At 39.5% G+C, this 19,318-nt stretch overlaps 4 protein-coding genes across 5 annotated transcripts; 1 reads left to right on the plus strand and 3 right to left on the minus strand.

The window, feature by feature from the left end:
• Positions 1-127: 127 nt before the first annotated feature.
• LOC116925282 (kinesin-like protein KIN-7I) lies at positions 128-7,872 on the minus strand. Its single transcript, XM_032931969.2, has 14 exons — positions 7,723-7,872; positions 6,936-7,639; positions 6,557-6,876; positions 6,291-6,494; positions 6,092-6,224; positions 5,572-5,963; positions 5,301-5,510; positions 5,112-5,231; positions 4,933-5,039; positions 4,457-4,859; positions 1,082-4,393; positions 876-1,019; positions 572-806; positions 128-506 (listed from the first exon to the last, which is right to left on the minus strand). Exons 2-14 carry the CDS (start codon positions 7,627-7,629, stop codon positions 253-255), a joined length of 6,528 nt encoding a protein of 2,175 aa, XP_032787860.2. The 5' UTR covers positions 7,630-7,639; positions 7,723-7,872; the 3' UTR covers positions 128-252.
• Positions 7,873-8,024: 152 nt separating this feature from the next.
• Positions 8,025-10,772, minus strand: LOC116925350. Its single transcript, XM_032932027.2, has 5 exons — positions 10,613-10,772; positions 9,963-10,045; positions 9,556-9,627; positions 9,383-9,479; positions 8,025-9,322 (listed from the first exon to the last, which is right to left on the minus strand). The coding sequence occupies exons 1-5, from the start codon at positions 10,662-10,664 to the stop codon at positions 8,391-8,393; spliced, it is 1,236 nt and encodes a 411-aa protein (XP_032787918.2). The 5' UTR covers positions 10,665-10,772; the 3' UTR covers positions 8,025-8,390.
• Positions 10,773-11,762: 990 nt separating this feature from the next.
• Positions 11,763-16,187, minus strand: LOC116925291 (DIS3-like exonuclease 2). 2 transcript variants are annotated; one of them, XM_045171046.1, is made up of 12 exons: positions 15,628-16,187; positions 15,512-15,565; positions 15,037-15,450; positions 14,724-14,972; positions 14,427-14,659; positions 14,193-14,363; positions 13,917-14,127; positions 13,684-13,860; positions 13,104-13,613; positions 12,850-13,040; positions 12,584-12,776; positions 11,763-12,515 (listed from the first exon to the last, which is right to left on the minus strand). In XM_045171046.1, exons 1-12 carry the CDS (start codon positions 15,745-15,747, stop codon positions 12,312-12,314), a joined length of 2,727 nt encoding a protein of 908 aa, XP_045026981.1. In that variant the 5' UTR covers positions 15,748-16,187; the 3' UTR covers positions 11,763-12,311. The 2 variants fall into 2 exon arrangements, with proteins under 2 accessions (XP_045026981.1, XP_045026982.1); XM_045171047.1 differs by having other exon boundaries at positions 15,046-15,450; positions 15,628-15,769.
• A 132-nt stretch (positions 16,188-16,319) lies between these two features.
• On the plus strand, positions 16,320-19,283 carry LOC116925301 (vacuolar protein sorting-associated protein 52 homolog). Its single transcript, XM_032931986.2, has 13 exons — positions 16,320-16,467; positions 16,525-16,793; positions 16,871-16,985; positions 17,049-17,185; positions 17,262-17,364; positions 17,424-17,601; positions 17,678-17,931; positions 17,998-18,152; positions 18,206-18,296; positions 18,350-18,398; positions 18,461-18,636; positions 18,703-18,880; positions 18,958-19,283. Exons 1-13 carry the CDS (start codon positions 16,333-16,335, stop codon positions 19,221-19,223), a joined length of 2,106 nt encoding a protein of 701 aa, XP_032787877.1. The 5' UTR covers positions 16,320-16,332; the 3' UTR covers positions 19,224-19,283.
• The last annotated feature ends 35 nt before the right edge of the window (positions 19,284-19,318 follow it).

A 19,318-nucleotide genomic window follows, 5' to 3' on the forward strand; every position in this document is an offset into this window, starting at 1 on the left:
GCCAATCTTTTTCTAACGTGATTGCGTGGCTGAAAATGCGCCCATCTCCACCAAACAAACAAAACTTCCTGGCCCATGATCACACCATTGTTAGATTATTCAAGCCACACTTCAAAGTGGAGAAGTATTGCATAGAATATTTCTTTATTTTTATTGAGAATAAAAGGAAAACGAATAATATTACAAGGGCATTACCGATGCAGGGAAATTTTAGGGCACGTAACATAGAAGAAACCAGTAGAAACTTTTCTATTAGCTAGGATTGCAATTGTTGATTTTTTCCATCTCTTCTTTAGTGAGAGATTCTTTTTTTGCACCGGTAGCCCATCGAGTCGACGACGTCGGGGCCACTGCAACAGCTTTTGGCATTCGAGCTTTCATTTCTTCCTGGTGCTGTTCTTGAAGAGTTAATGACGCGGGTAGTGGGTTTCCTGTTGCGGACACTGCTACAATGGGAGCTAAAGTTTTCGTTCTAAGATTTCGTTCGGCCTCCACCAGTGGACGATCTGAAACAATTCAGTATGAATCTCAGTTTGCTTCTTTTTTAATGTACAAAAACTGGCTTTCATACCTGCAGTATTTTCTCGCGAACCAGCAGAGATAGACGATTGGCGTTCGACTGGCTGTGAAGAGTTGTTCGACGAGCTGCTTGACGGCCTCTGTGGGTCTTGGCCGGTCATTTGGAAGTACATTGTTCGATATTTAATTAGCTTTTCTTTGTAGAATTCCATTCTTTCGCCAAGTTCAGATACTTTCTTTCTTAGCCGCTCGTTGTCTGAAACGTATTGCTCCATTTGCCATCGGAACTGTAAGTTTAAAACATGATTGCTTACAAGAAAACTGACTAGGTAACGTAAACATTTTTGAAAAATTACGCCAAATCCTTTATCAGCAATCGGATCAGTTTGGATAGATATGGAATCAACGGAAATAGAAACACGAGGCTTGGGTAAGCTAACTGTCGCCTCTTCATTTGGCCCATGACGGAGTAGGCGGAGCTGTTCTTTGCATTTTACGTACTACAGAAATACAATATAAATGTAATTGTTAGTAAACCATGAAGCATAGAGGTACTGCGCACCTGCTGCTTTACAGAATCAAGTTCTTTTTCCAGTCTTTCTGTTTTCTTCTTGCGAGCGTTCTCTTCTGTCTCAAAATTTAAACGTAGAAGTTCGCTTTTCGATTTGGTATTAGCGATTTCTCTTTTAAGACAATCAATAGTTTCTTCCATCTGTTTTTGAGCTGGTTGATTTGAGCTTGATTCGAAGGCAGTAAGTTTGGCTCGTACTTGACCGATTTGATCGTTCAATATTTTTATTTGATGACTAAAATCGTCACGTTGCCCCTGGATCACACGTAATTGGCTTTCCGTTTCACTTAGCGTAGTCTTTACATTTTGGTAATCCTGAAGGATGGAATTCATTTGCGACTCGGAAAGCAATTTATTTTGTTCCAATGCCGCCTTTTCTTCAGTAATCAACTGCAATTTTGAGCTAAGGCGTAAAATGTCTTCTCTTGCTCGTTCTTGATGTTCCAAAATTTCATCCCTCACCGATGCCAATTTTTGACACTGATTGACAGCATCGTTATATTGCACTTGCAAAGCATTAAGACATTGCTTTAATTGCGAAGATATCTCGCGTTCCTTTTGGATGTCACCGAGACCACTTCGAATGTTTTGATCTCGGCATCCTAATTCCGTTTCCAACGCCTGAATACGGTCTGATAGACCCGACTTATCAGACTGAACCTGTTGCAGTTTGGAATGCAAAATGTTGAATCTTTGCGTAAGGTTTTCCAAATCTTTGCGTAGATTGTCATTTAGGTTCTCTTTGAAACTCAGCTGCGTCAGGAGATCATCATTGACACTTTGCATAGATTCAAGTGAGGTCCGAATGCTTTCCAGTTCCTTTTGGGATGCATGCAATCTTTGCTCGGCGTGCTTTAAATCTTCTTTGCCTCTAAATTGACTATCTGTGGCGTGAGATAATTCCTCGTGCAAGCAACGCACTTCTTCTTCTTTCTTCTCTAAGGCACAGGACACTTGCCTTGATTCGTTTGCGGTCTCTTCAAGACGGGCTTGTAGCGTGAGGATTTTTTCAGTCATAGGGCCAAGACTAACAAGCTTTTCTTCTTTGGACTGAAGATCGAACTGGTATTGCTCAACTTGTTTACTGAGACTCGTATTTTGGGCTACAAGAACCTCGATATTGTGTTCAAGAGAAGCTACTCGCGTAGTGTGACCTTGTCCTTCATGTTCCAGAGCAAGTGCCCGAGATTGAAAGGTTTCCAGATTTCTAGACAAAATTTCAACCTGTGAACTTTTTTCTTTCAATGAAGCTTCTAACCGAGACACTTGTTGAATTGCCTCTTTCCACTCCGATTGCAACGCATCAAAATCTTCGCGAGACACCATCGTTACACGGCTGGAATGTTCAAACTTTATAATTTCAGCTTTCGCAGATTCCAAGGCAGTCGTTGTTTCATCAAGCGTTTTCGTCAATTCATCGACTCTCCCCTGAAGCTCAAGAAGCTGGTGTTCTGTTTTCTCTTTTTCCTCCAAATTATTTTTTGATGCTGCAGCCGCAATTGAAGCGGCCTGCTCTGCAACTCGCTGCAAAGCTAAGTGAGCGTCGCATTCTGATTCGAGGTTTTCTTCGAGATCTTCAATTCGTCTGTTGGCTTCAGCCAAATCATTTTGGACGATTTCCTTCATGGATTGGAGCTCAATTAAATGAGCATGTGCTTCCTTAAGACTGAATTCAAGTTTATCGATTATTTGCAACTTGATATCCAATTCAACTGAAAATTCTTGTTGTTTTGACGCAGCTTGTTTGTCAGTGGCCGAGAGAATGTTAACCTTTGACAGCAAATCATCATTTAGTTCTCCAATTTTTATCTTCGCAAGGCCTATTTCATCTATAAGTTCTTTATTGGTTACTTGAAGCTCTTTTACTTGGCCTCGAGTTTTCTCAAGTGCATTGCGTAGACAATCAACTTCGGAATCGTTGCTCCGTAGTTCTTCCAATTCTTTTTGAGCCTCCTCCATCGCAATAGATTTAATGCGTATTTGTTCTTCGAGTGCTTCCACCGTAACAAGAAGCTCTTTTTTTCCTGTTTCTAACTGCTCCTTCAAACGCAAAAGTTCTTGGGAGTTTGTGCGAACTTCTTCAAGTTCTTGTCGTACACTTTTGAGATCAGCTGTCGTGGAGGTTAGCTCCAGACGAGTTGCAGTTATTTCGCCATGCACTTGATTGATTTCAAGCAGTTTCTTTTCAAGTTCAGCGTTGAAATTTTCTTTTTGAATCAAGGATGCCTCTTTTTCAGCTTCCTGAACATCCGCGAGTTCTTGAGTCTTCGAATCTAAAGCATCTTGTAGGTTGTCCAGTTGACTCGTTAATTTTTCGACAAGCTCTTCCAGCTGAATTTTTTCAAAAGAGCTTTGTTCCACTTCCTCCATTCTAGAACGTGTTTGCTGGAGGTCGTTTTGAGCGGCATGGACTTCAGCCGTCTTCGACTCTAACTCTAATTTCATTTTTTCAATTCGCTCCAGAGCATGGCTCAAGTCTTCGCAAGTCTTTTCATATTCTAGATTAGGTTTTTTTTCGAACTCACTTGAAGCGGCGATGCGTTCTAACGTTTCACTTAGTTCAGTACGAGCGGATTCGAGATCTTCGTTTGCCTTTCTCAGCTGAAGCTCGAGAATATCTTTTTTTTCAGATAGCTTATTAATTTCATTTCGAATGTTCGTGAAAATCTTTCGCGCTGAATCTACGTTGTTTGACACGGCAGTTGACTCCTCATGTAGCAAGAGAATTTTCCCATCGAATTCATTTATACTTGATATCAACTGCTGTCGTCCAATGTTTCGCTGTTCAAGGATTCGGATGGTAGACTGTGCGGTTTCAAGAGACAGAAGCGATTGTTCCACCGCCATGGTTTTTGAGGCGAGTTCCTCCTGGAGCTCGTGGATTTTGGCAGCCATTTGGGAAACTTCTTCTTCCAGTTCCTGTTTGCGATTGTTACTGTCATCAATTTTTTGCAAGGCTTGCGCAGTCACTTCCGACACTTCATGAGCCGTCGAAGATACACACGTATCTCCAAGCTGTTCTCTTAAACTAACGAATTCTTCATCCGACCCGCAAGATTGCTCCATGTTCACAACTGATGTGGAAATCGATGGATCACCCATGAAGCAACTTGATTCAAATTCTTCTCTTGAGTTATCGAATTTATTTCCAGAACTTTCTTCTTGTCGTTGGGAGGACACCGTTTTGTTTTGCTCTTGACGAAGAGTTGCAAGTTCGTTTTGTGCGCTTAGTAGTTGATTACGTAGAGCTTCCTTTTCTTGACTTTGAGTGTCATAATCAGTTTCGTAACGTAATAACACGCTCTGGAATCCATAAAACCAAGATTTGTAGCAGGTACGGAAAGAAATAAACGACTGAGGTATTACCTGTAACTCGATAAGATATTCACGTATCTGTTTGATTTCTAACACGTCTAATTCGTCAGACTGGTCCGATGTAGCCGTTAGCCGAGTTTTTTTGCTTGGTTCAATTTCCAATTGGGTCGAATCCAAAATACACGTTGATTGATCCATCCTCTCCAATGCAACAGATAAAATTGAACTCGGCCGTTTGCGGGTTTGACGTGCGCGCGAAACGAACGAGCAATCATCATTCGCAAAAACGTCACGTAATTCATCTGCCAGGCACATTCCACTTAGAGAACTATTATGCATTTCATCATCGTTTTTGGCAATATCGTCAGGCGTTTGAAGAGCAGAGTCCTTGACATGGCGTAGCTCCTCTGTAAGTGAGAGAATTCGAGATTGTGCTTCATCGTTGCGCTTATGCCTGTTTGTAATGACAAGTTAAATCGAGTTCCAGCCAAGTAAAGAGTTCATCTCACACCGGAAGACTGACTTACATTTCGAGAAGTTCTTGCTCCACAACAACGAGTCTCTGCTTAGCATCAAAATTCTCTTGCATTGCCGTGGGATTTTGACCAAGCTGCTCCAGTTGGTTCCAGGCTTCCTGTGCGCAACACAATGATTACAATAAAATTGTATCAAGTTTCAGCCAAACTTTCTACGGGATTCATCATACCTGAAGTGTATTTCGAAGATCTACTTCTCGCTTAGCGTGTCTTTCACTAATAACTTGCAGGTGAGTGTCGGATTCAGAGTGATCTCTTTCCAATCGGTTGAATTTATCCTTAAGGTCACTCTTTAAAAACAGTATTAAATTTAACTTTATATTAGAATAACTCGAAGTGATATTAAGGTGATTTCTAACCAATTCTTTGGAGACGCGTTTCCTTTCATTCATTTCCATTTCTAGTCGCTGTTGGAAGTCCGTTTGCACCGAAAGAATTTGTGCTTCATGTTCCGCTTCTTTAGTTCTAAATTCTGTTTGAAGCTCGCTTAGCTTTCGATGTGTATCCAGGTATAAAACTTCCATATCGTTGGCCGTTTGCAACGCTCGGTGTAATTGATCGGCTGAATCCTGAATATAAAAATGTTTCCTATATAGATAACAAAAATGCATTAAATGTGAATTTTCATACCGGAGACGCAACCGTTTTTGCCGTCACTTGTGCATGAACTCCGATTTCTTGTTCTAAGCGGGTAAAGTTTGTAAGATCTTCTAATTCTTCTCTTAGATCTTCATTTTCTTTTTCTTTATTCATTAATGTCATGCGCAAACGAAGCAATCGTTCACGCAATACCGGGACGGGCGTAGAAGGCACGCTAGGTAACTTGAAAGGGGATTCTCCTGTGTCAGTCATCGTTCCCACGCTCACTTTGACTACTGGATCCGAAACTGAACTAAAAACCGTTTCCGCTGGAAAAAAAATTTCTGATTCAAAGACATTGGCATCTCCTGATGCCTCGTCAATAGCCATATCAGAACCGCTAAGATTACTTGACCGTTGGCGACTAGCGAATACCTGTGACACTTTAACAATAAGTCAAGCATGATTATCAATAAATATTCAAAGATTGGCACTATTTCAACGAAAAAAAAAAAAAAAAAAAACAGGCGAAAATAAAAGCTATTGTATTTTTCAACTAAAGATAAATCACCTGTGCGTGGAACTCTCTCCGAAGATGGAACTGGGGGTGTATTTGCTTCAAGAACGGATGGACCCAGTAGGCTTAATTCTTGCCTCAAGCGGTTACCACCCCATGTCATTCGACGCAAGCTTCGTTGGGCACACTGCACAGTGTTGTAAGGGAAGAAGTGATTTTAAAGGTCATTTAATTTTAACATTTTAAAACTTACACTAAGACTATTATCTGGTCTTCCAGATGCTATGTCACTACAACTTGAAACCACTAGCTGCTCCTTCAACTCATTAATCTTCATGTCTTTTTCTTGTAGAAGTCGTTGCATTTCTTCAATAGCTTCAGGCTTCTTTTCTAGTTCTTTTTCTTTTAATTTCTTCTCTAAGTCTTTTATGTAATTGTTGTATTTGCGCAGCAGAGCCTGTTGAAATAAATGGAAGTGGTGATTATAAGGACTACTAAATCAATTTAGTCAAAACGTACCTGATCTGACAGAACTTCGTTTACATGAGGTTGGTTTTGTACAGCTTTTGCACTGCAAGCGAACTTCAGGGTTGAAGATGTCTCATCCAAAACGGATGGAGTAACGTTACAAATGATTGCAGTACGAGCGTTCCCACCAAGAGACGCACGTAAGATATGAGTAAGCTTGCTGTCTCGAAAGTTTACGAAACCTTCACCTTCACTTAGCTGCTTGATGACCAGACTCAAAGCGGAGAGGCTTGTGTTGATGGCACAACCTTCTCGGAAGCGATCTCCCGTTGCGTTGGTCTGGGAGGCTTTTTCCGATCCAGCAAGATCAACTAGGGTTTTTGAAAAAAATTGTAAGATAAGAGATTCAGAAAAACAATAGAGATGTTACCCAAATTGATATGAGATACTATAACAGCAGCATCAGATCGATCAGCTTCATCACGTGGCAAACTTTCCACAATTATCCTGAAGATTGTATGAGACCGAGAACTTCTTTCATTCATGCTGGTGCCCCCAACTTTTCGCTGCTTGTTACCTTGTTGCATTAACTTTAATACAGCATCAGGGGTATTCACATTAGTCTCAATCAAATTGTGTACAATAACATGACCTTCTGCCAATTCTTGTACTTTCAGTTTTTGATGGGTTGATGACAGGAGGTCAGAAATTGATTCATTATAAATTTCAATATAGGAACATCGCAATAAGAAGGCCCGCTCAGGGTTTTGTTCAATAAGTGTGAAAATTCTTTCAACTGCCAATTGGACAATCCCGAGCTCTTTTTGGCTACCCATCATGGTGTATGTTTTCCCTGATGCAGTCTGTCCATATGCTAAGACTGTTACATTAAACCCATTCATGGCAGAATCTATCAGGGGTTGAACTAACTCTGTAAAAATTTGATAGTTTTGTGCTTCTGTGCCAAAAACTTGATCAAACAAGTATGGATTCCCAATTCTTTTCTGGGTGCCAGGTTCAACTTGGAATACCATGCCTTTCGCCCAGCACCAATGAATTTCAACATCTTTTTTTAGAACCAGTACAGGCCGAACCCTTACGGCCACTTGGATTTTGTCTGCCATCCTTTTGCAACTGATATCCAAACACAAGAATGAAATACGTATTTAAGGGTTAGTTTGCATCAAAGTAAAAAAACCTATAAATACAATACTTACCGAAAAAGACGTATGACCTGACGTAATTGTATTGTTGATTGAAATTCAGAAGTTTATTTTAAAAACTTACATTTAGTGGAACGACATGAAAATTAACCATCCGTTATTCGACTACCATTCAAATTTCAACTTGACAGTAAGACGCAGCGTTGTCACATCGTCATTTACGCAGGTGCAAAATATGAAAAAAAAAAAGATAAAATAAAAATAGAGAGTACGAGACTACAGTAGAGAGAGAGAAGAGAAAGAAAAAATAAATAAATTTTTCGACAGAAATTCATATTTTCAATTTCATTTTAGTATTTTGAGATTTAAATAGCACACGTTTATTCTGCGTGGTAAAGCAGGGTAGATTGCAAAAAAACTGTACAAAAGTAATTCTACGTTAAGGATTCCACAACCAACGGATAAAAGACAAGCAAAAAGATATTCAAGAAAATACTTGTTAACGGTCTTTTTACGATTTACGCTTTTCGCATAACTATGAAATTTGCTGTATTAAGTCATGGAAAGCAAGTCCATTTTTATACAGCAAAGTACAACAACTTTTCCCGTTAAACTACAGTTCAGTGGAGATGTGGTGCTGTTCTCACCATCAGTAAGAAAAAAATCCTCATGTCAATGATAAAACAAGGAATAAGAGTACACTTCACAAGCTTCTTCATCCCTTAGCCATTAGTTATATAGTCACCAGATTGGTCTTTGTTACTGGATTGCTTGTTGCTTAGAGGACGTTGTTTGCTTTGTTTTCGGGTGTTGTGCAATTTTTTGCAGGGTTTACCAAAATCTGACTTATTCTGTTCTGTCCCTAGCATTCTTTGTTGCTGTACGTTGGCTATTAACGATTCGTCACGTTCATGTTTATCACCATCTGGGGGTGTTATGGATACGGCGACGAACGAGTTGCGTCTAGATGTCGGATTGCTACCGTTGTGTTTCAACGAAGCAATTTTCTTCCAGTAATTTGGCCCTAAGAAACTACTTGGCCCTGGTTGATTGGTGGTATTATGTACTTTGTGGTACTGGAATTTGGGATGGACTCTAATGACCGGCTTGGAATCATCGCCAACACCTTGATTTTGGTAAGCCCCATTTCTTGTGAGTATCTTCGAAGTTTTTATTTTTCCTCTTTTTTCTTGTTGACGACCAACAGTGGTGAGATGTTTCATTTTTAGTGGGAATGTACGACTTAATTTTGTCAATTTCTTTAGTTCATCTTCGATTTCACTGAGACGTTCTTCAAAATTCTTGTCTGGACGTAGTTGCTCTGGCTGATTGATTATTCTTGCAGCAGACCGTTTTTGAACATCTTGTTCGATTTTTGTTTCCCTGTTTGATTGCAGCCCAGATGCCTCGAGTTGAGGATGAATGAGGGGGGACTCTTTAGCAGCAAAAAGGACGTCCCTCCAACGCTGGAATGCCGTTTCTAATGAAGGTGAAATGCCGGAACTAGTTGTGTTTGAAATAACAGCAATTTTATCGTCAGGCACATCGTTCCTCTTATCTCCTGGTCTTTCCAATCTTTTATGGGTCCAAACAGATTCACTCCGACTGGCATCGATCCTTTGAGAATAAGCTGCATTGTTTGCTTCAAGTGTTTCTAATAATGAAGTTAAACCATGCATCAAAACGTTTTTCAAACATTTGAAACATTTTATACCCAAAACTCGATGAATTTGTTTCCAAATAGCCGGATGTTCTGCGATTTTGACAATGAGCTCCAAAACTTGCTCGCTCGCTTTAGGATCGATTAATTCCTTTGAAAAAGGAATATCAAAATAATTAAATGACAAAATATTTAAAACTTCATATGAAATGAGTAACGAAAAATACCACTGCGTCGATTACAGCGTTTCTTCCGTTCTGTGAGTCCAATACGTCCTGCTTTTTCACCATAATAACGTTCTGTATACGATTAAAAAAAAAACATAATTTTTAAATTGACATTCACAATTCTGTTTTAGCCAAAATGATGGAACGTGAAGCGTGGGAATGGAACCACACGTTTGGCTTCTCCACGAGCTATCGTAGATCACATCGATGCTACACTTTGCCCTTTTCTGTAAATATTTTTTCTTTTTCGAGGATGAAAAATGGAAAAAAAGTCTTTAACTTTCGTCGGTTTTCCCTGTGCCACAATGGCGATGCTTGGCAAGTGTTAACAATCAGAAGACCATTGAAAGTTGTCGTAGACACACATGCAATATAAGATGTTGTACGTGACTACGTGTCGGGAATACCTTCGGGAGAGGTGAGATTGTAATAGTTGAGTTGACGGCGAAGCCCGAGGACGACTCGGACGTTGCAATATGGTCAGTACCGCCTATAGCAGAAATCACGATGAATTTCTTTTTCTGTCTTTATTCCATTTCGCTTATGTTTTTAAAATATTTATTTAGCAAGAAAAGATTTTTAGCCAATTAGTATAACCTTAAAAAATTGAAAGCAATGTACACTTCCGCATTATAGCGGGTCAAAATGGATGGCTTTATTTGGGAAAGAGATTTCAACATTTAATTTTCTTTCTCCTTATGTAGTTTAAGTTTTTGAACAAAAATAATGTTTCAGTTATTGAATAGATTATTTTGGTATAGAAGCGGCAAAAAATGACATTATTTTGTCCGTGTCGCTTTGCAATAGCTAAGGTGATGACATGTGTCAGAAACAGGTACAACACCAAAACTTCTCCCATCAGAATCGCAACTGGAAGCCAAATCTGTATAAGCAACGATTTAACTAGAAAGATTCTTTTCCTCTGTGATTGGCTGTCGCAACTACGCCTCTTACTCTTTTGCAACTCAAACTACAGTTAGACAAAAAAGGTATTCACGAAAGTTTTGCGGGAAAATTGCTAAGCCCACGTTTAAAAGAAAGTAAACAAAAACGTTACCTGATGAGATGATGAGCAGTAAAGTGACGACTATTCGCCTTGCGGTTTGCATCTTCCGGATGGAAGTTAAAAAGGTGGCCAAAAAGGATGAGTCGAGTGAGATTGACGACACACAAGGAAATAAAGGTCTAGACGCGCTCAGCCTCTCTTTTTCCCCCCTGCTCTTCATAGTTTCGGGATTGTCCAGTCTACTACCGCTATAAAGGAGAACGCAGTTTCCATCAAACGCGCTTGCGTATTCGATTGATTGACGATTGAGGTATACCTTATCACCTTGCCTTTTTGTGTCCTTCGTTTCACGCACAAGGGTTGAGTAAAGGGGGGATTCAAACAACTCAAATATGTAAAAATGACTGCCAATTTAGCAAGACAAAATTGAAGCATTTGGTTTTCGATTTTTAAAGTTACAATTAATCGATTTTAGTCTATGGTATGGCTTATTATTACTGCATCATTTTACATCTAAAATTGAGAAAAGATCGGACAGGCAAATATTGAATCGATGTTGGGGAGAACCGGGAAGAATCCCCACGAAAAGATTTCCGCCCCCGGGTGAACTGCGACATCAGAAGCTGGAAACCTCGTTAAATATCTCATCAACCAACGGAATAGAAAATTGGCGTCGAAGATGCTGCTAATGGTACGTCGCGTAGAAGGTGACGATTTCTATTAGTAATCGAGGGGGAACGTTCCGAAATGTTCCCTCCTCTTCCCTCGAACTGGATGATAACACGCGATCTTTGTATCACCCATCAGACTTTGCAAAGACTCATTAGTCAGGACTAGCAAATCCTTTCTCATCGTGTCGTGATGGACCGCGTCCATTTTCTGGCCGTTCTCCGATACAATGCAGAACAATAACAACCGAAAAATCTGAAAGAAGGAGGGGGCGATCGAACGTGTAGACCAGCGTTGATTAAATTTCTCCCTGTGTCCGCCGTGGAAGACCCGGCTCTTTGCCAACAAGAGAAGTCTTAGTAGGAAACACGAAGAATAGAGCTAGAAAAAGAAGTAAAAAAGGTTGGAAAAGACTAACCACGCCTCTCGACAAAGGTTTGAGGTCACTAGCCAATTAGTCCATGAGCCAATCCAGCGGGGAGTATACAATGTTGGATATTTTTCAAATCCACGTTACTTGAAAAACAGGATCCTCTTATGATCATCTGTATTGATTAGCTTGGTCGAGAATTTTATATACAGAATTGCGTTTAACTTGAAAAATTTCGATATTTTTTGTCCAGAATTTGGCGCCAAAGAATAAACATAAAGATTTTTACTTGAAATAGTCCAAATTGTGATTGAACGCGTAAATCATCGGGTGCCAATATCGAACACCTTAGCAAGTTGGGCCAATTAAGAAAATATGAAATACAAAATGCGCGTAGAATAAAGCAAAGTCAAAAGTGAATGCCACAAAGTGATTGGTAAAAAAATTATGGAAATAGAAACCAACATAAGTTGCCCTGAATTCCCCACCCGTTTCAATACGCTAAACGAAGGGAAAAGAAAAAAGAGACGAAAACTCGTCCAGTTACCCATGAAAAAAAAAAAACTACCGTAAAAAAAAAAAAAATAACAACAAAAATTTTGAAGAAAAAAATAAGAAAAAAAAAAAATGAATAAAATATGAAACTAAAAGAATCATTCCCGAAATTTGGAACAGAGGTCTTGGAAGCGAACGAAAAAAAAAAAATAATAATTACGGCGTATTAGTGGGTCGTTGCAACACCAGAGTAAAATCGAGTTTGTTATTTTCAGTGTGTGGGACGAGCAGGATCTCTAAAAGGCTGAAAACGGAGATAACTTGACGGGTTGGCTGTTCGCTTGTCGATTGGGGATCCCACACTAATGTCAACTTCCCAATACCGTTGTACTTTTCGTGTGTCATCGTCAATGGCAGTTTCTAAAACGATGAAGAAAATCCGAGTTACAATTGAAACAAACGTAAAATTATTTCAAAATATGTTTTACCTCTATATACAGACGACGTATGATTCCCAAGTAAATTAAAACAACGTCAACCGAATGATCAAGAACAGCTAATACGATGCCCTTAACTTCGATTGAGCCACTTTTTCTAATCAAATTTGCCAAATGAAGTTCAGAGTGGGTGTCCTGAAGAGCTTTGGCGGCTAATTTTCTCGAATTACAATTATCCAGCAGCCTAATGAATGAATTTACATTTTAAATTAATCTAATTTTGGCTTGGTATGATTAACTTTAAAAGAAAACAAAACCTTTTGATGATGTTTTGATTCCAGTGGTCTAAAGCCTCTTGTTCCAAAGCAGCGTTAAGCAAGCGATGGACAAGGATATCCGGGTATCGACGGATAGGTGACGTGAAATGAGTGTAGAAGGGCACACTCAGAGCATAATGTCGAAAATGTTCTTCTTTCTTGACAACGCCGGAACAAATATACGAAGCGCACTAGATTACAAGAGCACATTGTAAACGTCAATCAGTGTAAATTGTAAGTAAATAAAATGTCACCTTCATTGGCTTGGCTAGTAGGTTAGATATCACAAGATTTCTCCCCATTGAAATAGCGTCAGTGCTGCCTTGACCGTAACGCAATAGCGATTCTTGCAGCGTTGCTGAACTAGTAACATCGAGATGAATGCCAATTGTTTGTAGTGTCTCCGCAAGTTGTTCCAATTTATGGGTGGGCGGTGGTGGATGTGAACGAAGAACGGCTAAAGCAGGGAATGCACCATAAATTTTCTCTGCAACGCGCATGTTGGCCAATAACATGAATTCTTCAATCAGCCTATTCGATTCTTTCAACTCATAAACTCGAAATCCTATTGGGGTTCTAGTTTCCCAATCCATACTGAAGGCCAGCCTAGGCAGGTCGATTCTAAGCGCACCCTGATCCACTCGTTTCTTACGCAAATAACCAGCTAATTCCTGGAGGACTAGGATAGATTTGCAAATTTCTGACGAGGGGTGCGGTCCTTTGATAACCGGCCAGTTATTGATATCTCTTCCTTCGATAACAGTCTTATGATAAATAACACAATAGAAATGTTACTGCACTGAAAAGAGTTAAAAGAAGAATCCATTTACTAACCTGTGCATGGTCGTAGCTAAGCTTCACACAGGAACGAATAATGGAACGACCAAACCATTCTTCCAAAATCTCCCCCTTGTCATTTACAGTCCATTCAACACTAAAAGCTAAGCGATCCTCTCCAGGGTTCAATGAACAAATGTGCTCACACAATACGGACGGCAACATTGGAATCACCTTCAGACAACAAATTAAATTATTATTTTTAAAAATCACTTCTACTTTTCACGTACTCTGTCGACTAGATAGGTACTGGTGGCTCGCCGAGATGCAATAACATCAAGAACGGTGTTGCCTTGAACAAAGAAACTGACATCAGCAATATGGACAGAGACTTGATACAACTTTGTGATTCCATCTTCAGCCATTCTAAGAAATCGGCCAGATACAGCATCGTCAAGATCACGAGCATCAGCAGGATCTATCGTGAATATACACTCTTCTCTGTTGGGAAAAATTGTCTGTTATTAACAATATGTATAAGAAGGTAGTTTTATTTGAAATTTTACCTAAAGTCTCGACGTTTTCGAATTTCCTCTGGTGGTATACTCCAAGGAAGGGACGGCAGACTATCAAAGACTTCTTGAGGGAACTGACCATAATCGACCTCATGTTCCAGTAAAAGAGCTATAGTTTCGGCCTCAATATCACCGGCTTGACCAATGAAATAACAAAGCGATCTAGATGGAGAAAAAAAGAATAGCACCATGATGAGAGAAACTGACTTGAAAAGAAATTATTACCCGAGAGGATGATTGACGTCTTCCCATGAATCGATTCGAGCCAAATACAACATATTAGGTTGGGAGAGGCAGGTGGCTAGCGCTGGCGTGAACGGTATTTTCAAACGAGGAATACGGTGATCCTTGGGCGAAAACAAAATCCAACTTGGTATCGGTCCCGACTGGCCGTAAGGCCATTGTTTCAAACTGCCAATAGCACAACGTGAATGCTTTAGCTCTTTGATAAATACGACCTGTGCGCAAATATTTCGAATAAATAATCATTACATGGGGCCAGTGAAATCACGAATAATTTACCTTGGCTATTTTACGTGGGAGATTAGAGCTCTGCTGCCTAATTTCTACAATTTCTTCAACGACAGTGATAGGTGTGCTTTGCACGGCGATTTTTATTACTGCTTCGGTCACTATGTTGGTGGTTGTCACTACAGAATCTCCAACGGCACACGATGCTGTTAGTTGTGTAGCAAGACCTTCAATCATCGCATTTTTCTTCTTCTTTGGTCGACGAATTCTTTTCTTTTTTTCTTCAACAACGTTTTTCATCTAAAGACAACACATGAATTCTAAATTCAGGTGGGCTCTCACACTACTTAGGCAAAGTTATTACCTTGGGTACCTTTGCTAGCTCCGATGGGATGGGCGGCGGAGTACCTCGACTTTTGCTCTGCAAATCTGTAGAGGTATCATGGATTTCATTGCAGTTTTCTTCTTTCAAATTCTTTTTTTTTCTCTGGCTGGTTGGTTTCATGTTTCTTGGGCCATGGATGTCGGGTGATTTTTTATCTAAACCTTCGTTGACAGCCATTTTCAGAATATTTTCCTTCATCTTGCTCTCTTCCATCACATTTTTAGGAGTAGGTTGTTTGCTTGGCTGATCACTTTGTGAAGTCAAACTTTGACCATTTATTTTTTCACATTTATTTTCTGTTTGTACTGTCAGCATCTTGCAAACCACAACATCTCCATTGAGTGCCCTATTTCTGTGGAGAAGTCCTTCAATCAGAAAGTCCTCTGTTCCATCCTGTTGTCAAATCACGTTAATCTGGATTATAAGTTTGATCTAATAAAACAGGAGTACTCACAGGTGCAGAAATATATGCCTCTTTGTAGTTTTTGGGATTTATTCTTAAGACACCCTAAAAAATATAACAACATTATGAAGACATGTGCTCACAGCACTGCTTATGAAAATGCATACTTCAAACAGAGATCCATTCAGGAGTCCTTCTTCAACATCTTTTTCATCCCAATAGTTTTCAAACGTTTTACTTTGGTTTGGTCTCTGTGGAGTTGAGCTCTTACTGATTGACTGAGCCATGTTAAATCAATAGTTGTGGATGGATTTCGTGAAACTTTGATTTGAAGTTAAGGTGATGCAACAATGTAATGCAACAACAAATACAATGTGGAGGGTGAGTGTACAAGTGTCAATTATTGCTTATGTGAACTTTAAACTTTATTTCTCTAAAAATGTCAAGTCGTACGTCACAAATTTGAAACGGAAAATTCTGCAATTTCAGGTTTTGGGGGTTGCTAATTTTCCGAAGAGAAAGAGATCTTTGCACAATTTTTGAATTTTTTTAAGCTTGAATGCTGTACAAAAATTTTACAATGATCACCTCTATTTAATTTTTACCAAAACTTTAAGATTTAAAATGCAGATAAAATTTGGATTTCGGGTATTAACTCGCATACAAATTCGTGATAACCCTTGTAACTCAAAGCTAATCGGAGATATGATTTCTTCGTTCTTCGTCGTTGCCTCCAAACTCCAATTCAGACTGACTTTGGCCGTAGCAGACGACTTCTGTCTTCTACAAAAACAGCTGTGAGATTTCATCATTTCCATAAAAACAATTTGCTGTCAAATTTCACTTTCAGTGAAAGGAACGGTTAGTGAACTATGGAAGATAAAAGTGATACCCAAATCAAAATGGATTTGAAGGATAGTCTGAAAGACAGCATTATAAAAGAAGCACTTAATTCAGGTGTAGATTTAAGGCAATATTCACAGCAAGTTGAACAACAACTGCAGGAGGTAGACATTGTGTGCAACTTTAAGGATTGAATAGTATATAAAAATTCCTGTGTATAGGTTGAACTAGTATCAGTCCAAGACTATGTAAATCAAGGAACATCGCTCGCACAGCTTCATTCACAGTTCACTCACTGTGATGCTGCTCTTGAAAGAATGGAAAATCTTCTGAGTACGTTTAGATCTCAGCTAGGTGGTTTGAGCAGTGATATCTTACAACTCCAACATCAGTCAGCCCAGCTGGGGTTGCGACTTTCTAACCGCCAAGCTGCTAGATCATTAGCTGGCCAAATGATTGATGATTTAGTTATCCCTGAAGCACTCATAAGGTAAAAACACCAATCCCTATCTGCATCATTGGCCATAATTGTACTGGTTCTATTTGCACCTTAACATTCTAACACAGGCACTTGTTGGAAACTCCAGTGACAGAACCAGTTTTCTCTGAACAACTAATAATACTTCAGGCAAAGCTGGCCTTGAGTGGAGACCATCATCAAAGGTGCAGTAGGGCTGCTCAGGTGGGTTTGCTATAGCTCATATATAATCAATAGTGACCATAATTGCATATTTATTTACCTTAGGACGTCGTACCTGTTCTTGGTGCGTTGCGGATTAAGGTGGTTGAAAGATTACGCCATTTTTTGCTCTTGAAATTGCAGCAGCTCAGAAGGCCTCTTGCTAATTATCAACTACCGCAAAATTCACTCCTGAAGCATAAGTAAGTTTGTAATAGTGGGCATATTTGTACTGCATATTTTGACTTTAGTGCAAAATAACTTTCTTTATTTCATTAGGAGTTTTTATCATTTTCTTATAACTCAAGAGCCAGAGATAGCTTATGAAGTGAGACAAGACTATGTGCAGACCATGTCCAAGCTATATTTTTCCTATTTCAAGGTTTGTTACTCGATGTAACTGCTAACGGTTAATTCTACTATACCAAATAATTAATTTAGAGCTATTCGACGCGTCTATTGAAACTTGTGGATACAAATAGCGTTAATAAGGATGACGTTCTTGGTTCGGAGGATGCATCTTTAGGGGCGGCGGCGGCAGCAGCTGCTAGGTCGTTATTTGGAAGAGCCGCTCCTAGTGCGCGAAATTCCAGCAGTAAATCGACGGTCTTCACGTTGGGTAATTTAAACAACTAAAATATTCTGTTTGCAACCTTATTCATGCTAATTCTCGCTTTGTGTATTTGATTTCTAAGGAACTCGAATTGAAGTCGTTACCAATTTAGAGGCCCCTGTACTGGTTCCCCATGCAGCAGCGACAGGCACGAGCGCTGGCCATAAGGGCGAAACAAAATATTCGTACGAAATTGTTTTCCGATCTCAGCATTACGCACTCGCGGATAATGCTTGCCGAGAATACCTATTCTTGTGCGAATTTTTCCACGTTGAGAGGGCCCCCGCCATGGAGCTCTTTCAAGAAGTTATGGGAAAGACTTGTACCATCTACATGGTCAGTAAGAAACATTGCTTAACGATGACCGTTACAAATGTTATTTAGTTTTTGGTTAAACTTTAGAAATTTGTCGAAGAGTATGTCTCCACTTGTTACGATTCCCTGGCACTCTTTCTTTGCATCCAAATGGTCCAGCGATTGCAATATCTTTGCCACAAGAGAGCTGTTCCAGCACTGGATTTTTATTATGAATCACTGATTTCCATATTATGGCCTAGGTACCAAAATGATTTAGAACTTTTATGTCGTTATTAATGTTTTTCTCGTTTAGATTCGAATATTTGGTACAGGCAAACATTCAAAGTGTTCGTGACTGCGATCCATCTAGATTATATTCTCACATCGACACACGACCACATTATGTACGAAATAACACGTTTTACGTTGAATTTTAAATAATTGAAACATTCAATAGGTAGTACGACGCTATGCCGAGTACACATCCGCTATTTCAGCGATTCACGGTATAAATATCTTCCATATCTCTAGCGTATTAGTTAATAATTTTTTTTATTTCGTGAAATAGAACATAACAGTATAACTTCGGCCATGGACTGGACTCCACGCTTACATCACCTACTTTCAACTATGCAAGAAGAAGTCGAAGGCTTTACACTGCGTCTGGCTGCAGCGTTTACCAAAAGGAAGGATCAACTAGTAGCACTGATTAATAATTATGACTTAATGCTTAGTGTGATGACGGTAAGGTAGCAAACAGGTTGTCCATCATTCTCTGGTCGACTCATTGTCATTACCCGTTAATTGAAGGAGCGCAACAGAGAAGAAAGTCGCGAGGCCTCACGCTGCAAAGAATTGCTCTCCGCTCGGATATCCGAATTTGTTGAGGAAATATTGTTTGTCCACTTTGAAGGACTCGTCCGCTTTGTAAAGGACTGCGAACTCATACTAACTCGGGGACTTAACGAAGCGTTGCGGAATGAAGAACGTATGAAACTTGAGTATCTTATTAATGAGATTTCTCTTTCTGTTTTAAAAAGTCTTATTTTTCTCTTTGATATAAAGGTCGAGCAACGCAAACCATAAACTCTTTCATGGCAGGGTGGAAGAAATCTTTAGATGAGATCAACAGAGAAATTCTAAACCTTTTTCCAAATTTTAAAAATGGTACCAACATTCTACAAGCGACGCTAACTCAACTCGTCGAATACTACCACCGTTTCCAAAAAATCCTTACGCAGCATCCATTCCGCAATGTTCCTGCTCGTGCTGATTTGATTAACATCCATCAGTTAATGGTGGAAGTCAGAAGATATAAGCCGGCCTTCTAAATTGTTTAGTTTGCCATTTTTGATGTTCATGTTGTATCCAATAAATGTCTTAGTTAATTTGCGATTGTAATTGTCCTTTTGGAGTTTAGAGGATA

Source organism: Daphnia magna, linkage group LG1 (genome assembly GCF_020631705.1).
Source record: "Daphnia magna isolate NIES linkage group LG1, ASM2063170v1.1, whole genome shotgun sequence".
In the NCBI taxonomy this organism is placed as follows: Eukaryota; Metazoa; Arthropoda; class Branchiopoda; order Diplostraca; family Daphniidae; genus Daphnia; species Daphnia magna.

Bases quoted from the DNA above. Each gene is read 5' to 3' on its own strand.
- LOC116925301 (XM_032931986.2), top strand. From the start codon at position 16,333: ATGGAAGATAAAAGTGATACCCAAATCAAAATGGATTTGAAGGATAGT. The intron at 16,794-16,870 runs GTAAAAACACCA...ATTCTAACACAG, and splicing joins ATCCCTGAAGCACTCATAAG to GCACTTGTTGGAAACTCCAG. The intron at 18,881-18,957 runs GTATGAAACTTG...TTTGATATAAAG, and splicing joins AGCGTTGCGGAATGAAGAAC to GTCGAGCAACGCAAACCATA.
- LOC116925282 (XM_032931969.2), bottom strand. From the start codon at position 7,629: ATGGCAGACAAAATCCAAGTGGCCGTAAGGGTTCGGCCTGTACTGGTT. The intron at 4,394-4,456 runs GTAATACCTCAG...TATGGATTCCAG, and splicing joins AATATCTTATCGAGTTACAG to AGCGTGTTATTACGTTACGA. The intron at 1,020-1,081 runs GTGCGCAGTACC...GTATTTCTGTAG, and splicing joins TTGATTCTGTAAAGCAGCAG to TACGTAAAATGCAAAGAACA.
- LOC116925350 (XM_032932027.2), bottom strand. From the start codon at position 10,664: ATGCAAACCGCAAGGCGAATAGTCGTCACTTTACTGCTCATCATCTCA. The intron at 10,046-10,612 runs GTAACGTTTTTG...TTTCTGCTATAG, and splicing joins ACTGCTCATCATCTCATCAG to GCGGTACTGACCATATTGCA. The intron at 9,480-9,555 runs GTATTTTTCGTT...CCTTTTTCAAAG, and splicing joins ACGCTGTAATCGACGCAGTG to GAATTAATCGATCCTAAAGC.
- LOC116925291 (XM_045171046.1), bottom strand. From the start codon at position 15,747: ATGGCTCAGTCAATCAGTAAGAGCTCAACTCCACAGAGACCAAACCAA. The intron at 15,566-15,627 runs GTATGCATTTTC...TATATTTTTTAG, and splicing joins TGAATGGATCTCTGTTTGAA to GGTGTCTTAAGAATAAATCC. The intron at 14,660-14,723 runs GTAAATTATTCG...ATTTGCGCACAG, and splicing joins TCCCACGTAAAATAGCCAAG to GTCGTATTTATCAAAGAGCT.